We start from the raw sequence: 21,030 nt of genomic DNA, 5'->3' as shown, positions 1-21,030 counted from the left end.
CCTGTAGTCCCAGCTACTAGGGAGGCTGAGGCAAGAGAATCTCTTGAACCTGGGAGGCAGAGGCTGTAGTGAGCTGATATCATGCCACTGCACTCCAGCCAGGGTGACAGAGCGAGACTCTGTCTCAAAAAACAAACAAACAAACAAAAATTTCATCATTTAGAATGTTATATCTAGTAAAATATTTGTAAATGTTAAAGTGAAATAAAAACATTCTCGAGCAGATAAAAGCTGAGAATATTTGCACCAGCAGAACTGACTAAAAAAAAAAAAAATCCTAAAGATTTTACATTTTAAAAAAGTTTAAATATAAAAATGCTAAAAGTTCTTCGAAGGGGAAATGATATCAATTGGAAATTCAGACCTATGGGAAAGAAGGAGGAGCACTGGAAATTGTAAATATGTGGATAATTATAAAATGCTGTTTTTCTAAGTTTGTTAGTTAAAACAAACAATATGTTACGGAGGGGGGTTATAATATAAGCAGTAGTAAAATATGTGACAACAATAGCACAAAGAAAGGGCCAAGGTATAAATAGAATTGTACTGTGTTGCTAGGTACTTACATTATCCATGAGGCAGTACAATATTAATTCAACATAGACTGTGATAGGTTAATATAAATTCCTAGGAAAAGATATTAATAGGTATAGGTAAGAAGCCAACAAAGAAAAGAGAACGAATACGAGAAATTACTTGATTCACACACACACAAGAAAGACAAAAGAACAGAGAGGACAAATAAAAAACAAACAGAAAGATGATAGACCAAAACCCAGTCATATCGATAATTAGAAGAAATGTGAATGAAGTAACCATTCCAATTAACAGGCAGAGATTGTCAGACTGGAGAAAAAAAGCAATAACAACTAAAACCCAACTATATGCTATTTACAGGAGAGATACTTTAAGCATAAAGACAGAAGTTGAAACTTAAAGGTGAGAAAACTACATACCATGAATGAACTAAATGTAAGAAAGCCAATAAAACCAAATTAATATCAGACAAAACTGACTTCAAGACAAAGAGTATTACCAGAGATAAGGAAGTCCAATTCATAATGATAGAAAGAACCAATTCATCCAAAGACCTAACAATCTTAGATATGCATGCATTTGCTAATTAAAGTATATATAACATTGAGTGGAGTGGCAAAGTTTTTCCCTGCTTTTTTTTGTGGAAGAGCTTCTATCCTTCCTGCTACTGTTATACACCCAGGAATGCTGTGATGATGGAGATGGTTTAAATGATGTTTATACATAGTTAATTGTATATGCAATGTAGCTAAATGGTATGTTTCTTCCTGCCATGAAACTATATTTGGATTTCAGGTGATAATTGTTTGTTTCTTCTTAAATTTGAAAATAAAAATGTTACTGTTGTTAATGACTGTAATCCCTAGTTCATGGACCATATTTAGAGATCTCCTTTGCAGATTTCTCTAGTCAAGAGTTGTTGTCAGGCATGTGATCCAGAGCAACTTTATCTTATATAGGAGCTGGGTAAAATGAGGCTGAAACCTGTTGGGCTGCATTCCCAGACTGTAAGGAATTCTAAATCATGGGATGAGACAGGAGGTCAGCAAAAAATACAGGCAATAAAGACCTTGCTAATAAAACAAGTTGCAGTAAAGGTGCTGGCCAAAACCAAAATGGCGACAAGAGTGATCTCTGGTCATCCTCACTGCTACACTCCCACCAGCACCATGACAGTTAACAAACGTCATGGCAACATCAGGAAGTTACTCTATATGGTCTGAAGAGGAGAGGCATGAATAATCCACTCCTTGTTTAGTATATCATCAAGAAATAATCATAAAAATGGGCAATCAGAAGCCCTTGGGGCTGTTCTGTCTATGGAGTAGCCATTGTTTTTCTTTACTTTCTTAATAAACTTCCTTTCACTTTGTACTTTGCATTCGCCCTGAATTCTTTCTGGTGCAAGATCTATGAACCCTCTCTTGGGGTCTGGATCAGGACCCCTCACTGCAACATTGTAACTTTAAAAATAAGCTGGGTCAACAACCCAGTACAGTCTATGGTCGTGGCCATAATATACCCTGTGGTGGGGTTATCGGTTATCACTTTGATGTTTCTTTCCATGTATCAGACGACAGTTGGTCCATGCATTGCTAAAATCCCGACATTAAAGCAGAGATAACAATCACTATGAAATTTTGATGCTCTACCATGGTAACAATCACACATGACAACACATCTGCTTTTCTACACCAATTTACTTGCATAATTAGAACAGAAAAGTCCAAAATAACAAAATACTTAACATTTTCCCCTATGCTTTTATATTTTAAGAAATATTTTCAGCAGGACTAGTTTGAGCTCTGAAAACCACCTCACCAGAACAGGAAATTTTTGAAAATAGTTTCCACCATCATTTGCTTGTTTGTTTGTTTTGTACTTTTGTTCCTTTTGGTATGCCAGTCTGTGAATTTCAAAGCATGTAGATATATGTAATTACCACCATAAAAAGTACACATGCATCACACCCCAAAAAACTCCTCCATGCTGTCATGTGATAGTCACAACTTCCCCCTCTTCCAACCCCTGGCAACCACTGATCTGTTCTCCATCACTATAGTTTTGTCTTTTCAAGAATGTCATGTAAATGGGATTATAGTATAAATAACCTTTTGAAATGGCTTCTTTTACTCAGCATAATGTCTTTGAGATTCACCTAATTTGTTGAATGTATCAACAGTCTACTCTTTCTTATTGCTGAGTAGTACTTCATTGCAGGGATGTACCACAATTTGTTTAATCATTCACCTGTTGGGCAACAGAACATTTAGATGGTTTAACTAGTAGATCTACTATGAGCTTTCATATTCAGCTTTTTGTGGAAACATAATTTTTTACTTCTCTAGGATGAACGTTCAGGATTGATAGAGCAGGATCACTGGTAAGCATATGTTAACTTTATAGGAAACCACCGAACCACTTTCTAAAGTAGCTATATCATTTTGCATTCATGCCAGCAATGTATGAGAGTTTTAGTTTCTCTATATCTTGGTCAGCACTTGATATTATTAGTATTTTTATTTTAGTTATTCTAGTAGGTATGTAGCAGTATTGAATCGTGGTTTTAATTTGCATTTCCCTAATAGCTAATAATGTTGCATATCTTTTCATGTGCCTGTTTGTCATACTTATATCCTCTTTGGTGAAATGTCTGTTCAAGCCCTTTACCCATTTTTAAATGTTGTTGTATTTTTATTGAGTTTTGAGCGTTCTTTATATATACTGGATACAAGACCTTTGGAAGATACATGATTTGCACTATTTCCTCCCACTCTGCAGCTTATTTTCTCATTCTTTTGATCGTGTCCTTAACAGAGCAAAGCCTTTTAATTTTGATGAAGAATAATTTATCAAATTTTTATTTTATGGATGGTATTTTTGGTGTTATCTCTAAAAGCTCATCATCTAACCCCAGGTCATAAAGATTTTCTCTTATGTTTTCTTCTTGAAGTTTTGTAGTTTCATGTTTTATATTTAGAGCTAGGCTCCATTTTGAGTTAATCTTTGCATAAAGTGTGAAATTTAGGTCAAATTCACATTTTTACATAAAAAGACAAATTGTTCCAAAACCATTTATTGAAAAGACTATTCTTTCTTTGTTGAATGGTTTTTGTCAATTGCCTTTGTCAGGGATCAAATGGCCATATTTGTATAAATCTCTTTATGGACCATATTTTGTTCTGATTTGCTTGTTATCTCTTCACCAATTCCATTCCACTGTCTTGATCACTGTAACTTTATAGCAAGTCCTAAAAATTTTTAACTTATACTGAAAGAGCTCCAACATTATTCTTTTTTTCAAAATTATTTTAGCTCTTTGAATTTCTTTTCTCTCATATAAATTTTAGCACAAACTTGTTTATATCTACAAAAAAATTACTGGGATTTTTATTGGTATTGCTTAAAATTATAGCTCACTTTGGGAGAACTGGCATCTTTATTATGTTAAGTCTTCCAAACAATGAACACTGTATGTCTCTCCATTTATGTAGGGCAACCAGAAGCCCTTGGGGCTGTTCTGTCTATGGAGTAGCCATTGTTTTTCTTTACTTTCTTAATAAACTTCCTTTCACTTTGCACTTTGCATTCGCCCTGAATTCTTTCTGGTGCAAGATCTGTGAACTCTCTCTTGGGGTCTGGATCAGGACCCCTCACTGCAACATTGTGACTTTAAAAATAAGCTGGGTCAACAACCCAGTACAGTCTATGGTCGTGGCCATAATATACCCTGTGGTGGGGTTATCGGTTATCATTTTGATGTTTCTTTCTTCTTTCATTTCTTTCATTAGCATTTTGTAATTGAACATGTAGCAAATATAGCATGTTAGTTATGATTATTATATAGCTACAGTTGCTAGATTTGTAACTATTTTATTTTTAGAGCTATTACAAATGGTATATATTTTTAAATTTTAGTTTTCAATTTTCATTGCTTCTATATATAGAAATACATTGATACATGTATATTGACCTTTTATTCCTACTATGTGTTTATAGAATCCATTAGAAAATACTGAATAGTTTCTCATGTTACTCACTCTCAACAGAGAAAGTAGAGCATTAGACCCCTGAGGCTAGGACACAGCATAGAAACAGGACAGGAAGGAAAAATGGTGTATGTGGAACAACTAGGCTTTAGGTAAAATCAGACAGCTTTGGGATCCTAGCCTGTCTTCTCAAATGTGTAACTTTGGGCAATCCTTTTGCATAGGACTCGCATACTGTAGGTTCTCAGCAAACATTAGCTTTCCTTGATGAAGACGGAAAAACCTAGAGCTGTCATTTTCAGATTTTTTTTTTCCTTTTAAGCACTGGAGCTCTTTCTTTAAACAACAGCCTATATATAAAATTCATAAAAATGGAACTGCTCTAACAGAGTGGTAGTGTCCTAGCTGTACTTGTGTGAGTTTACTTCTGGACCTTACCCTCTCTCTTCAGCAATGCCCACTATTCCCTGGAATATCAGGGAGCACTGTTTGAGAAAAAATTGTTTGCAATATTGATATAAGAGACCCTATGAAGTGGCCAGACTCCACAGGGCCAGAGAAGAGCAGCATGTACAGCCTTGCTACTCAAAGTATAGTTGCTGAACCATCAGCATCACCTGCATCCCAGGCTCATCTCAGACAAACTGATTGAGAATCTGCATACCTGTTGTAATCATTGAGCTGATCTGTGATCTGTGCACACCTTAGAGTTTCAGAAGCTCTGGTACAATGTGAGGTGTAGAGAGAAAGCACATGATAGAGTCATCACAAAATGTGAGGCATACAAGAGAGTGCAAATAAATTTTGCCAAGGCTGCATTCCATCAATCCTCTTTAGAAATGCAATAATTTGTGTGCTGTTATTAGTATTTCTCAGACATCTTCAGGGAGTATGAGTTTATTAATAATAATAATTATTACATCACTGTAATAATTATTACAGTGTAATTACACAACAAAGTAAAGTTGGTTCAGCAACTATACTTTGAGTAGCAAGGCTGTACATGCTGCTCTTCTCTGGCCCTGTGGAGTCTGGCCACTTCATAGGGTCTCTTATATCAATATTGCAAACAATTTTTTCTCAAACAGTGCTCCCTGATATTCCAGGGAATAGTGGGCATTGCTGAAGAGAGAGGGTAAGGTCCAGAAGTAAACTCACACAAGTACAGCTAGGACTTGTGTGATATAATAATTAATAATAATAAAAGGATAATACGTTTTACTTATCTTTTTACTTTGACCCTTCGGATCCATTTTTGGATTTCTAAATTATCTTTTTATTATGTCAACAACCCCCACCGTCATGAGGATTTGTGGCTTGTAATTACTTTTATTAAGAAAAACACACTTTCCAGCCACAAACAGAAAATCCATAATAATCTAACTCTATAATGCGATTTGTTAATAAAGTATTAGCTATTTGCATAAAATGGTGCTACACAGATATTATAAAACAAGACAGAGAATACCCAGGCAAGAATCTCTTCCACAAAAGTGGCTCTGCAGCTTTCCAATCTAACTCTGGTGCTCTTTTCGTAAATGATTGATTTTTCCACATCCGAATACTGAGAAATCTATAATCAAGCTCTGATGTTAATATTGTGCCAGGATGAAAAACAGAATAATAATGACACAGCAGGGTTACAACATTGAAAGAGAAATTGGGAATTAAGCATATTGAAAAGGGGATTTATTATCTATTTGTTTTGTGATCTGACCTGGAGTCCAGAAATTATGGCATCCTTCCAGTCCCTTCATCTATAAAGTTTGGATGAGTTATGATTTTCAAATTATTCTATAGCTATGAAACCCTTTGTGCAAAGGAAATGGTATATGGCAGCTCTATGTGTGAAAGAAATGAAAAAGGGACAGCAAGCTGATGTGGAGAGCCAGGTTTAAAGCTCATGGGCAAGTTTCTCAGGTGCTGTTGAGCTCTGAAATGGAGCAGTGCTTGAAAATCAATTGATTTAAGACAGCTGGTATTTACCTAAATTATTTTATATTTATTCTTCATTTTAAAAAAATTACCGATTACAAAGATGAGGGGACTCTCTGTTAAAGCAGGTGGGCCCTGGCTGTCACTAGGTTGACATCAACTATATCAAATATCGTTGGTTCTTTCTGAGCAAGGTATTTGCCATTCTTCCTCTCCTTGCAGTTTCCACAGCAACTGTCCTAGCTCAGGGAAACACAATTCCTGCCTGGCAATTACAACAGCCTCCCAGATAACCTCCCCCTCCACCTCCAATTTTTGGGAGACAAAGCCAAGGTTCATACATACCAAACAGGTAGGACATCCTGTAGTTTGCTCGTGGCTTTGTTATAAAGGCCTACTACTGTGGAGAGCAGAATTCAAAATCCCTTGTGTGCCATGAAGAGTTCTCTGCTATTTCATCTCTACTCAGCTTTCTCTTTTTCATGGCTCCCTTTGGCAAGCACTATAATCAACAGTAGTTATCTCTCTCTTTAATATGCAGGCTACCCAGTGTCTTTCTCTCACTACTCCCTTTGTCTATTACATCTTATCTTTTCTCTGTGTTGTCTAAATAATACCCACCTTTCAAAGACTCAGTTCAAATGCCACCTCCTCCCTGAAGTCCTTCCTGAGTTTCTGTCCTTCCAAAGTTCTCCCCATCCCTGCCCCTCAAACTAATAATCACACTATTACTATATATATATATGTATATATGTACACCCCACTCTGAGGAATTATTCAGTTCCAGTTTGATTATAACTCCATACATCTAGTTCATTTTATATTATTATCGTTTTCATTGCCTCTCATATTGGCTCTTTAGAGGATGCATCATATCTTATTCAATTCTGTATATCTCATGTTGTGTAGCATACACCAGATACTCAGCAGATATTTGGTGAAAAATGATAGTCTGGCTTTTACAATATGATGATTGCCTCCCTGAGAAAATCCATTAGAAAAACAATTGTATCAATAGGAGGCCGGGCGCGGTGGCTCATGCCTATAATCCCAGCACTTTGGGAGGCCGAGGCGGGTGGATCACGAGGTCAAGAGATCGAGACCGTCCTGGTCAACATGGTGAAACCCCGTCTCTACCAAAAATACAAAAATTAGCTGGGCATGGTGGTGCATGCCTGTAGTCCCAGCTACTCGGGAGGCTGAGGCAGGAGAATTGCTTGAACCCAGGAGGCAGAGGTTGCGGTGAGCCGAGATCGCNAAAAAAAAAAAAAAAAAAGAAAAACAATTGTGTCAATAGGAAAAGGGGGTTACAGCTATTAAATTTAAATCCATAACAAAATTATTTTTAACATGAATTTCAAGAATCAGATTTTGAAATAACTCTACGTATATTTTGTTACTGTACACAGATATGTATTGAGAAAGCATAACTCACCAAAAAATAACTTGTTGAAATGCATTCTTCACTTGCATTTAACTCATTCTTCAGGAGCTTCTTGATCTCCTCTATTACCCTTGATCCTGAACTTGGGCTTTTGCTTACAACACAGTTCCTAACTACTCACACTGAACCAAATATAAGGAGGGTAACTGAAAGAACAGGATGAAACAGAGAAGTCAGTTACCCAAAATAATTATGAGTTTCTTTGCTTTGCACAGGAAATTTAAACTATGATATCATAGTCCCCGCTAAACAGGAAGTATTGAGAAAGAGAGAAATTTACCCCCGCTGACCCCATTTCCATTAGCATTCTGCCCTCCCTTCCCTTGGGTATTGTTGGGGGCTTCTCTCTTCACTCATCTACATCCCTCCTCCCAGTAGGAGAAAGAGTAGGCTGACTCATCAGGGCTTCTGTAGTGCATGAGTCATGGTTGTAGCTGTGAGCAGCCTGGGTACCACAGCTCGTCAGCTCCTTTCCACTCTCAGGCCCACAGCTAGCCGGATAAATGAATTTGGAGCCTGCTTCTCAGATGGAGTCAACCTGTAAGGGAGATAATATGGTTTGGATTCAGGAGCGTATTAGAAAGATTTAATGCTGGCCTCAGTTCCAAGCTGTGTCCTCTAATCCAGACATTAGTAGACTCTGCATTTTGAGGGATGTGGGTATTTTCTCTACCCATTGCAAGATCTATACTGGTTCCCTTTGGCCTGCTATCTCTATCAATCAGAGCATGGAAAGGAGGGGAGGTGAATCTTAGGCCCTCCAGCCTCTGACACAAATACTCCCTTGCATTTGTGAAACGTTTCATAATCTATAAAACATATTTATTTCTAGTAGTTTGCTTGATTTTCACAACCCTGAGAACTACCTAGCCTTGCCCATGACCTTTTCAGTGGCAGAAGATCCAAGGCACTGACACCAGGAAAATGTTCTCTTTATCCATCCTGAAATTGGCCTTGGCAGTGACTTGAAGATTCTTTCTATCCTGTTTCTTGTGAGCTAGGGCTGGGAATTTTTTTTAGCAACAACCTCAAACAGAGCTTCCCTATAAATTGGGGGACAAAGCCGCAGAGAGTAAGATGTCCATAAAATGCATGTGAGATGAAGTGACGGGAAAAAGAAGTGTAACTTGTAGGTGATTAGCTTGGAAATCCAGCAGCCAGGGCAGAAATGCTGGACAAGAAAGAGGATTTGAAAAAGCAAATCCTCATTCCCTGATTCCTCTGACTTCCAGGTGATCAGGAGAATCTAATTTTAAAATCTATAATAAACTATATCATATGCTGGTAGTAAGGAAGAGTTGAGGCTCTTGGAGTCTATTTGAAGAAGCTGATGATACCTACTGATACAGATACTGGAAAGCAGTTAAATATTTATGAACTTTAATCCATGTATGCCTAGTGTTCCATTATTGGAACACAAAGCTTGTGGTAGTTATTTATATCCAATTGCTCAAGGTCATCACCAAGGTTTGATTTTTCACACACAGAAAATTGCATAAATGGAATTATGGAATTAACCATAAATGGGTTAATTCAAATAGGAACAAAACTGTCTCCTATTTTCTTAACCCTCCCCCAAGCTAATACATACTGCTGAGGCTACCCACAACAGAAACTTGAGCCAGTTTTCCATTTATTTTCCAAAGGCAAGGAGACCCCTTCTGAAATTGTTGCTTGGCAACCTGTATTCAAATCTTCACCACTGGAGACTGCTCATGTAATCCGTAGACAAGACGCCACAGTCTTGACTCACATGATCAATAGGTATCATCGTCCTCCTCAAATAGTCTTTCAGCTCTCCAGGTGCCTCACTCAACATTTTCTCACTACCAGAGTATACTACAGTTTATTACAGATTTTAAAGCACATCACTGAACACACGTCTTTTAAAGCGGGGCTCTTGAGCTTTGGCTGCTGTCCTTCTGGTGGGTTCCACTTGGCATGTTTTTCCTCTGTCTTCCAGGCTAGCATTTACCTGCATGGTTTTCCTGGGTTCCTCCTATGTGGATTTCTCATACAACACCTTAAGGAAGAAGAAAAGAAAATGAACATTTATTGAGCATATATCATTTTCCAGGTAGGATACCACATTTATCCTTACCCCTTATAGGAAGTCAAGGCATTACATGGCATCTCACATTTATAAAATGGTCTTCCTTTATAATTCATATAAATTATTACTTCATTTAATCTTCACAATGGTTCTGTTGTGAGAAGGGCATGATTCACATTTCAGATCATGTGAAATACTGAGATCCAAGGAGGCTGATCAATACAAAGAGAGTTTTGAAAGAGCTAACACTTGCACCCAGATTAGTATCCATTCCAGCAAGCTCTGAAAGACTTACTTCCACATGAGACCGACTCTGAAGGCATGCAAAGAATGTCGACTTCAGAATCATCCAGATGTGGCAGTTCAAATCCTGGCTCTGCCGTGTCCTAGCTCTGTGGCCTTGATCAAGTCTTTTAACCTCATGCAGCTCTGGTTTCTTTATCTAAAATGGAGAAAATAATGCCTATCTCATAAAATTGGTGCATGATTTAAATGAGACACATTTTGCCACATGCCTGGAGCTTAATAGTTTTCAACAAACAAATGATCATTTCCTTTTCTATTCATCTTCTAGAGCAGGTCATCATAAATGGAAGCACAGATAGGTGAAAGGTCCTGGGTCAGAATCTGGAATTATATAGTCAGCAATGTGAGTACATGTTTATCAAAAGGGGGAATACCCTTTAAAAGTTGAAAGATGCTCTTCCAGAATGTATGAATCTCAAAATGTGTAAATAACCATTTTACCGAGCATTTCCCTCATGCAAGGCACCGTGTTGGGTGCTGAAGGGATATAAAAACATGGTCCTACCTTCAGAGAGTGATCTTTGGTCTGCATTGAATGTCTATTGTTCTTCCAAAGACAACTGTAGAAGGAAGCACAGATTCTTAGGTTCTAGGCTACTCCTGTGTCTCTAAGCAAGTATTCCATCCGTGTGTGGTTTCTTAATGAGTTTTCCTGCAACAACAGGGTCAAAGCAATGAAAGATAAAGTTTAAAACTTAAAAGAAACCTTTACAATCTTCCATTAATAGTACCCCTGGCAGTCTCTCAGAAGCAGGGCTTGCTGGGTCTCTCTCAGCACTTGTCTTCTGGTCTTAGAGGTCAGCCAGGCCTGCTTGTTCTAACATGGTTTTTTAAATTAGTGGGTCATGAAGTCAATTTAGTAAGTCTTGACCAGCATTTCTCAAATAAGAAAGACAAGACTAAATTAGAAAAAAAAAAAATGCCTTGTATTTATCCTCAGTAAACTTTTTTTTCAAGAAACATTAGCCTGTATAGGATATTTTTTACTGTGGGTGACCAAAAATGTTTGAAAAACATGTTCTAAAAAACAAAGTTCCAGGAGTGTTTGTGGAATAAATGGCAGATTTCAGTCTTTAGGTTTAAGTCTAGCACTTCAGAAGCTGTTTTATTCTAGGCATTGCTATTAAAATTTATGTAGCTGACATTAGATAAATGGTCTTCTTTTCTGTTGGCTACCTGAACCAATCAGGTAGATTTCCCCCTGATTTCATATTCATCTCTACCACCATCACAACCACCACCATCTCCTCCTATTGCCACAGGAGAATCTCTCTGGCAGGACCCCTAGATCTAGTCCCTTATAGGCTGAAGCATCCTTACTCTTGTTCTCTGCATCTCCTGAAAATGGATACAAAATGAGTCCATCACCAGAAAGAACTTAATCTAACTCATGACTGCTCAGAAATCCATATAGAGTTCAAAAGGTAGGGCAGATTTTGTTGACATTCTTATCCTCCTCAAGCCACTTTCTGCTGTGTTTCTATGTTTCTGCCTTGTATGGATGCCTGGGAACACCTTCTTTCCTGGGATTCCCTCCTTTTCTTCTTGGATAATTCAGTTTTGTTCTGCCAATATGCCTTATACTCTAACCAGCCAGCCCCACAAGCTGTTACCATTCAGATCCAAATCAACAAATTTTTTTTCCACTTGGATCTTCTCATGCTTTAGAGTGGAATTCTCTGAAAGCTAAAACCTTTCTCTGGCTGATACTGCTCACTCCTCTAGACATAACTCTAATACACTGTTATTTTTAAAAGGGTCAAAAGACATGAAGTGGACAGAGCACCCCATCCTGCCATACTTATCTTATCTCATTAGACTGGAGATGCGTTTTCTGCATCATAGGAGATCCTCACATTGGAAAGTCTGTGAGCTGACAATGAAATGTCTAAAGAACCCGTGTTTTTAACCTATTGAATAATGTTTGAACCAAAAGATACTTAAAACATAGATAAACATGAGTTTCCTCCCAGTGTCCTATAGTTTTATAGTTGTTCAGAGAAGGAAGTGTTGGTGATGACTAGGATGACAACAGAAGCCTTTGTGGAGTGGATGAGACTTGAACTGAACCTGGATAGGTGGGCAGAAGCAATGTAAATAGAGCTTTGTGTGGGGATCGCTCCCATGTAAGGCCCCCTAATGTGTGGGCCTCACCGGACGGTGAGCTTGAGCCCAAACACATTTTCCTGCTGGAGGCAGTCGAGCTATGGGAAAAAAGGAACTAAGAAATGACTGATGTTGCAAAAGTTTCTACTTCTGACTGCAATGATGCTTGGGCAAGGGTTGTGTGGTTTTGTTAGACATTGTGTCTCCACTAGGCCTCTGCATGACCTTTACGACTTTACTTTTCAAGAAGTTTAACTTTATCCATATGACTGCCTTGAACCCTAGATAATGACTTTATGGCTTAGCTTGTGACTCTTAGATATTGTTATTCACAAGTGTGTTTTGGTAAAAACAGATAAAGCATACCACCTGCCCACTTTTATGACCCTTGAATGTCATGCTTAAGATTGTTTTCGTGATCCTATATTTTGTAAATTTCCATTCCTCTTATTGTTGATTGTGTAAACACCTTTGATCTTAAGGTATATATTGAGACCCTGGACAAAAATAAATTCGCTGTTTAGGTGTTGCCTTTTCAGTCTTCCAGACCCCAGCTTTTCTGTCTCTCTTTATTTCTGCGCACCCCCTCTTACAGGTCGGGACCCTCTTGCTGGCCAAGACTTCCCAGTTGATCTTCCGTCGCCCACAGCTTTGTATACAAATAGGACAAATAAACATAGCAGAAAACAATCAGAAAACCCTGTGTGAATGAATGGACCAGGCTGGTGGGATGGAGAGATGGATTGGAACTCTGTAGGGAGGTAGCATAAAAATGCAGATTAAGACAAGATCCTCAAGGAAATACTTCAATGCCAGGAAAAGAAGGGAAGCCTTGGTTTTTAGCAAATGAAAGCCTTGATTTTGAGCCAAGCTTTCTGGGCAAACCAAGGCAAATGAAGCCTTGGTTTTAGGGAGATTAGCATCGTAGTTTGTGGAGCAGAATTTGGTACAAAGAGACATCCAGCAAAGATAGACCATAGAAGCAGCCACTACAGTAATCCAGACTTGAGGTAAACCAGGACACCAACCAGAGTGATGCAGTGGGAACTGAAAGGGAAGCATAAATACGAAGGCTTTTACAAGACAGTGTGTCATCAACCTGGGGCAGTCTGATCAGCCACATTTTATTTACGTACTCCGTCTTGAACCAGTTAATTTGCCCTTCAGATGTATTTTTCCTGAATATGTAAATTCTCATTAAGATACATGCCATATGCCTCCTTTGAAGCTAAGTCAGACCCCACCTAACGCTGGCCTTTACCTCTTTTTTCTCATTCGGTAATCAGCTCACTGAAGCAGATGTTACTTCCCGACTCCAGAGATGCCAACAGCCTCAGAAAGAAATGGATTATGGAACTGGGGTCTGCACTCAGCATGATCCAAATATGGAAATCAAACTGAGGCCTTCTTAGGCTCTGTGCCTGGCAGTAAGAATGAAAAAGGGCTTAATGTTGGGCCTCAAAAGACACTGTGGTTACCCGGGCACATTTACTTGCCCACAGAAGGTCTTGCCAATTAACACTAATGGTGTGCTTTCAATTTACCTTCACGGATTTATTTGACAAGTATTTACTGGCTGTGTACCACGTGCCAAATAAGGCAGTGGGCATAAAAAGATGCAAAGGGCACAGTCCTTGCTTTTGATAGAGTTTCCTGCTGTGTGGGGGGAGACAGACTTATAAACAAGTAAACAGTATTATAATGGAGTGCTCTGCCCTCTACTTGTCCTCTGAGCACCCAAAATTGTAATTGGATGCTGGAGAGAGAGATAGAGTTTGGGATTACGGTCTTCACATTGCATACTTTTCAATAATCACTTAAAAGGTCAAGAAACCACATATAAATACCTTACACTAAACATTTTTATTGAATAGAAGCAAAAATGAAAACCAGCTGGGCATGGTGGCTCATGCCTGTAATCCCAGCTGAGGTGGGCAGATCACCTGAGGTCAGGAGTTTGAAACCAGTCTGGCCAACATGGTAAAACCCTGTCTCTACTAAAAATGCAAAAAATAGCCAGGCATGGTGGTGTGAACCCGGAGTCCCAGCTTGTTGGGAGGCTGTGGCAAGAGAATTTATTGAACCCAGGAAGCGGAGGTTGCAGTGAGCCGTGATCAAGCCACTGCACTCCAGCCTGGGCAACAGGACAAGACTCTGTCTCATAAAAACAAAAAAATAAAAACAAGCAAAAAAGAAAAGAAAGAAAACTGAAATCAGCAAATCTGCTGGGAGGTTTTCCCAGCATTATTTTGCCTTAGGTCTTTATTTGACTGGTGTGGTTACACTGTCTAACGTTCCTTATTTTTCAGAAGCCTTGAACTTCATGATGCGGAGGACCCTACTCTCAGTTCCTAGAGTGAGTCAGACTGCCCATGCTTAGTGGTGGAGAATTCCACAGTCAGCAATAGGTACAGTGGGAACTGGAAGTAAGATAGCCTGAGCTCTTAGTGAAATCCTTATGCAGGACTTGTGAAAGTATAGTCTAGTGGGGTTTTGCTCTGGGAAGTTTAGGAGAAATGAATAGCTTGTTTGTGAACATCTAATCTGCTCTGTGAATTATAATCATTTCTTTACAGTCAGAATCCTGTCCCTCAATAGGTATTTCTTCCCAGGGACCACAACAGAAGTAAATCTTTGGAAAAGGTCAGCCCAGGATCAGCAAGTAAGGCATAGATTTTGTTGTTAGTCATTTAATTTATGCTCATCTGTAACAAACTGTTTGTCTTTGCTAAGAATTAAAGCCATATATCATTACGAGTCTTTCCTTTTGTTTTACAGTATTTTTTTTTCCCAGTTAAAATGAGGTAGTTTCTAGTGGTGAAGGATATGCAAAGTTGAGGCTAGAGAGGGCTAACAAAATGAATGTGGACTGGAAGCAAATGCTGTAATTATATTGGCTGTAAGGATTATTTTAAACCTTAGGAAGAAAGGAAGGTATTGAGAACTTTTTTTTGCTGTTTGTTTGTTTTAATAGAAACTGCAGATAGCATGTCTCTAAATAGTTTTAGGCTAGTTTCCTTGAAAAGTATACTGCCTCCTTTCCTTTCTCATATCCTTGTTAGGTTTTGCTAAATAACAATGTGAAGGGCCAAAAAAGCTTTTAAAGCTGATTTCCTTAAGTTTGTAATTCCTTGCCAGAAACTAGAGGTCTGATTGCCCATGCCCACTTCAGTCTCCTGGCTATTTATGAAAATATAAAATAAAACAAATTCACATGCCTCTCCTCCCAACACACACACACACACACACACACACAGAGACAGAGAGAGAGAGAGAGAGAGAGCATGAGAGATCCTAGTGCAAGACAGTACCACAGAAAAACATGTTCACATCAACTTAACTGCACTAAAACTGGAAGTATTTAGAGGAATAATAAATCCTATTAGATTATTTTCTTGTCCTCAAAGAGAGGTGCCTGCCGATCAACAGCCCTTTACAGAGAGTTAAGTCATACCTTGCCATTGGGCCTGTTGGAGACAGGGCCTGGATCTCGGGCGCCAGCCAAAATCTGCCCATTGAGACTGGAAACGCTGAGGTGAAATTACAGGGCTTTTGTGTTCTGTGCTTTTCAAGTGAACGTAAATAATTCAACAGCTGTGTTTCACTCCAGTGGAGTCCCCCAAATATTCACCCACCCCATAATTCATTTAAAGGGGTACATACCTAAGTAATTAGTGAATTAACCATTTTAGCTTGTGTAGCCAGGTGCCAGAGGTGGTCTTATGCAGATGTCAGGTAATTACTTAATATGTTGAGTTGAGGCAACAATCTAGTTTCTCTTTTTGCTGATCTTATGACTTTTTCTCTGTTAATCAAAAGATCCCAGATAATTGTATGAATCACCAAGGCACTGGAAAACATCAGTACAACACATGTTGAGCCTAAGATGCCCAAGGTCTAAATTATTTTCTAGTAATAGTGTTTCCACCTAGTTGAACATATTAAAGCATAACGTACTAGCCTTCCAATAAGTCTAATCTGGCTCTTCCTGGGAGGGGGGGGAGAGAGAGAGAGAGGAGAGAGAGAGAGAGCACCACTCTCGTTATTCAAATACAAAGGGCTTCATTTACTTTCACATTCCTTGGAGTTCTACTCAAGTCAAGTAAAGGGAAGGTTAAAGACTCACTCATTCAGGCCCAGTGTGGTGGCTCATGCCTATAATCCCAGCACTCTAGGAGGCAGAGGCAGAAGGATCAATTAAGGGCAGGAGTTTGAGACCAGCCTGACCAACATGGTGAAACCCCATCTCTACTAAAATAGCTGGATGTGGTGGTGCAAACCTGTAGTCCCAGCTACTCTGGAGGCTGAGGCATGAGAATTGCTTGAATCCAGGAGGTGGAGGCTGCAGTGAGCTAAGATTGCACCACCACACACCAGCCTGGGCGACAGAGCGAGACTCTGTCACAAACAAACAAAAACAACTCATTCAATAAATATTTTGGGGGTACCTACAACATTTAAGCCATTGCAAGTTGCGGTGGAACATGACAAATGCAGCACTTGGCCTCACAGACTTCCACAAGCTGTGTTGTTCACCCAGTGGAAGGGCGAGATTCAAAAACACAAGGAACTACAACGAAATGAGGTATGCACTAAAAAGGTGACCAGCAAAGTAAAGGGCCTGGGAATGCAATGTGAAGAACATTTCAAAGAAATTGGGAAGTTTAGGGATGTTGTAGATATTATTCTCTGTGGTTCAAGAGGATATAACCAAGACAAAAAGGTGGTGGATGTCAGTTCAATACAAAAATGGTATTAACATCTAGAGCATCCCAAACCAGCATGAACTGCTTTGAAAGGTGGCAAGAGTCTTACTCCTGTGTTCAAGTAGCCACCATCTCAGACATCACTACTCATTGGTCTTATGGAGACATTTTTATTTTTCGAGTCTTGCTTTCTCACCCAGGCTAGAGTGCAGTGGCATAATCATAGCTCACTGTAACCTTGAACTCCTGGGCTCAAGCCATCTTGGCCTCCCAAAGGGCTGGGATTATAAGTGCGAGCCACTGCTACCAGTCAATGTGGAGATATTTTTCATTAGGCAAATGTTTGCCTCAGATGACGTCTAATGAACCTTCCAATTTTGTGATTCTAAAGTTCTATACACCTGATGGCCAGTGACCACAGAAGTTACCAACTCCATTAAGCAACTCATTCTCCAACCTGAACATCCTAAATCCAGTCAAGCAGAGGACTGGAAGAGACTCTTTATTCCAGGTGGAACAATGTAATATAGCAATAGAAACTGCTCTCTCTTCTTACCTTTCTCTTACCACAGATTCACTCTTAAAGATCATGTCTCTGGAGAGATGGTCATTGACCAACAGTTTTATGGAAGGGGTTTTCAAAGTTGAATATTAATTTGTTCAAAGATACATAGTTTGTTGATGGCAGAGCCCAAACAGTAAGTTCCACTGTTTGAGCTCAGTTCCTTGTCTATGACAGATAGAACATAAACGGTAGAATTTGAATCATGCTCTGAAGAGCAAAACGACGGGAATATTTGACTGTGTCTGAGTCAGATGCTGAGCCTATGACATGGATTCATTTAGTCCAATTTCCAGTACTTGTTAATTCTAGAATGTTCCAGCTGCAGTTTTTGGAGTTGCCTAGCCAAAAGATTCTAAGCAGAAAAACCCTAACCTTCTTTCCCTCCATGTGCAACTCTTCTTTTTCCTCCTTTCTTCCAACTCCAACTTTGACGTTCCATGACTATTTATATAATCAGACACTTTGTTTCAGAAACAGTACAACCAATGCCTTTATGAAGGAATACTCTGCAAATGCTCGAAATCTCAAAACATTGTTCAAATCTCTATTCTCCCCCCTCTCTCTTTTATTTAATGAAAAGAACAATTAAAGAGATTTTAGGGGGAGGATCTGGCACACAACGCTGTTAACCACCTTTCAGGGTGTTTTCTTTGGAGAATATGATTACAGCTGTTCAAACTTTAAATTATTTACACTGAGCAAAAACTTTGATTTTTAAAAGTCATATGACTTTATATAAACTAAAAAATGGCAAATAATCAAAACTTGGCATTTTTCATAGACACATCTTGCCCATGGGCTGTAGCCTCTGAAGGGTGCTTGCTGGGGCCTTGGATTGCTGGGAAATGATAAACGAAGACTGAAGAACAAGAATTTTGCCTAGTGAGTCATATTGGGTTGCAGCTGAGTTTGAAAACAGCGGGTCGTCATCAGAAAGGTTTATGTGAAATCTAATGAATCAGAAAGAGAAAGCGAGGGGAAATGGTTTCTTTTCATACAGGGCCAGATTCTCATCTGATGTAAGTCTTGGAGAATTAGCTGACATATGGAAATTATCCCCATGTGGTCATATGGGATAGCAGTATGAGGAATCGTTAAAGGAACAGGAATATTTAGTGTTGAAAAGAGAGAAGATCTGGGTGGGACAGATCCCTCTTTTCAAATATTTGGAAGGTTAGCATGTGAAGAAGTGAGTATTGTGTGCTGCTCTCAAGGGCAAAACAGGGTCAATGGATAGACATTGGAAAGACAGGCTGTGGTTTAATATTCTCCTGTTTCCACTAGGGCCTCAGAGCATGGCTGTTTCCTCACAGCAAGATAGGCTCCTGTGAGGGGACAGAAAACTGTTTGTGGAGCTCCCCCCCACCCGCCCCACTGGCAACTGAGACGGGAGTTAAGGAGACTGACCCAGCTCTTGGACTGACAGTAGAGTTTCAGCCTACCAGGCATGGCTTGACTCCAAAGGCAACATCCACATTCAGTTGAGGCAAGCAGGCAGCAAGGAGAATGGAAGGCACCCGGGCTTTAGAATTAGGAAGGTCTAAGTTGAAACCCTAGCCCTGTCATTTATTGTCTGTGTAAAGTTGGGAGAGTTGCTTGGTTCCTCTGAGCTGCCGTTTCCTGATCTGTACAACGGAGATAACCTCACCAGTCCTGTTGGACATCTGTTGTTTCTGTCTACTCAGCAATTCCTCTTCCTACTTTAGTAAAAGCACCTTGATTTCTCCCAAGTCAAATAGAGCCCCAGTATCAATCAAGGTGAATTATCTGCCACGGACAGTTAAGCTTTGCCTCCCTGGGATTTTAATCTTGAGCAGAGTGACCCAAAGATGAAAAGTAGTTGAAGTTTATTCCTTCTGAGAATGGCATTATAAAGAGGTGTCCATCAATTCCATCACTTCCTGTGACCCGAATTTCCTGAGTTATCAAGTTGCTGTCTCCTTCTTGGGGCCTAGTTGTTTAGCTTCTTTAATTCTATGAGCTTCCTCATTTTTTTTTCAATAGACCGTGTTTTTTGCTTAAGTTAGCTGAATCCATTTCTCTGGTTTGCAAAAACAAAATAACTGCATCTATACCCCTACTTTAATAGGATCACTTTGAAGATTAAATGAGAAAATATACATAACCTGCTGATACAGCCCTAATGTCTGGCACATAATGTGTGCTCAATAAATGCTAACTTTTTTGACTATTGGGTACTGGGGGCCCAAGATAAGGGAAGAACAGTTCTAACAGGTGGATTCTGAATTTCAGCTATATACATCATCTGGGATATCTATTCTCAAATATTAGGCCCCAGCAACTGTCTGGTATAAAGAACTCATTGACCATTAAAGTTGGCCTGACCATGAGATTGGGTGGGACTTTCTAACTCTGGAAGTGATCAAGCTTAGATTCAAGGCCCCACCAGAAGGCCATAGAGAAGCTCTCGTATTGGGACTGAGGCCTTTATGGTCTCTTCCAACTCTCTGTGATTCCAGGTAAGGGATACTCTTACTGCAGTAAGCCTGTGTGCAGGGACAGGAGCCTCAGGTCACCCTAGCAGCCAGGACACACTTTTAAGTCCTGATTTTGCTTGACCCCTTGCCATGTGGCACTGTTAATCATCTCTCTTTCTGAGCTTTTCTGTGCTACCCCTCCTTGCTGATTTTCCTCCTATCTCATTTACAGTGCTTTTTCATGTGATGTTCCCTCTGCTCTTAACGCCTTTCTTTACTTCAACCTATTTGTCTTTCAAGATTCAGCTTAAGGCCTCGATCTATCCTGAAGCCTTCCCTTTCACTCTGGTGGCCCCAGTCTCCCTTCCTACTCCCCTCCCCAGTGGGCTTCAGTACCCTCTGTTCCAGTAGTTAACACACTGGGTTTTCATAGATAATTCCCACCCCATCCTACCTGCAGGAAAAATATCTTACACCATACTTTTGGGTCTTATTAGGGTCAGGATGTGTTTGTGTTTTTTTTTCTTTTTTCTTTTTTTGAGAGATAGAGAGGGTCTTACTCTGTCACCCAGGCTGGAGTGCAGTGGCATGATCTTGTGTCACTACAGCCTTGACCTCCTGGGCTGAAGCAATCCACCCACTTCAGCCTCTCAGGTAGCTGGGACTACAGACACACACCTCCACACCCAACTAATTTTTTTTTTTTTTTTTTGGTAGAGATGTGCTTTCACCATGTGGTCCAGGCTGCTCTTGAACTCCTAATCTCAAGTGATTCACCCTCCTTGGCCTCCCAAAGTGCTGGGATTAAAGGTGTGTGCCACCATGCACAGCGCCAGTTATTCTTATAGCTGGAGACCCAATTAATGCAAATGTACTGAAATGGGGCATGTCAAATACTTTTTAACTATTCCAACTTACCTGACTTTACTGCCCAGGAACACAGTCAGGACC

At 39.6% G+C, this 21,030-nt stretch overlaps 1 protein-coding gene across 20 annotated transcripts in view; it reads right to left on the bottom strand.

Annotated features, from left to right (window-relative positions):
- Positions 1–7,754: 7,754 nt before the first annotated feature.
- The window catches only part of MTERF1 (mitochondrial transcription termination factor 1), a 477,890-nt gene continuing 464,614 nt past the window's right edge, over positions 7,755–21,030 (bottom strand). For 10 of the 20 annotated variants that reach the window (XR_005201547.1, XR_005201535.1, XR_005201534.1 and 7 more), the window contains 5 exons: positions 16,034–16,220; positions 15,825–15,934; positions 10,770–10,916; positions 10,254–10,400; positions 9,269–9,928 (listed from right to left, as the gene is read on the bottom strand). Coding sequence is in view for 2 of the 20 variants with exons in the window: in XM_037741313.1 (XP_037597241.1) it covers positions 9,905–9,928; positions 10,254–10,400; positions 10,770–10,824; positions 15,825–15,886 (288 nt within the window). In the remaining 18 variants the exon portion in view is untranslated. Of the gene's footprint in view, positions 8,949–9,268; positions 9,929–10,253; positions 10,401–10,769; positions 10,917–15,824; positions 15,935–16,033; positions 16,221–21,030 lie in introns of those variants that run through there. The other 10 variants (XR_005201532.1, XR_005201538.1, XR_005201539.1 and 7 more) reach the window with 9 other exon arrangements.

The sequence above is a fragment of the Cebus imitator genome, unplaced genomic scaffold (assembly GCF_001604975.1).
Source record: "Cebus imitator isolate Cc_AM_T3 unplaced genomic scaffold, Cebus_imitator-1.0 Scaffold98, whole genome shotgun sequence".
Classification (NCBI taxonomy): domain Eukaryota; kingdom Metazoa; phylum Chordata; class Mammalia; order Primates; family Cebidae; genus Cebus; species Cebus imitator.
This window is presented reverse-complemented; position numbering and strand designations above follow the sequence as displayed.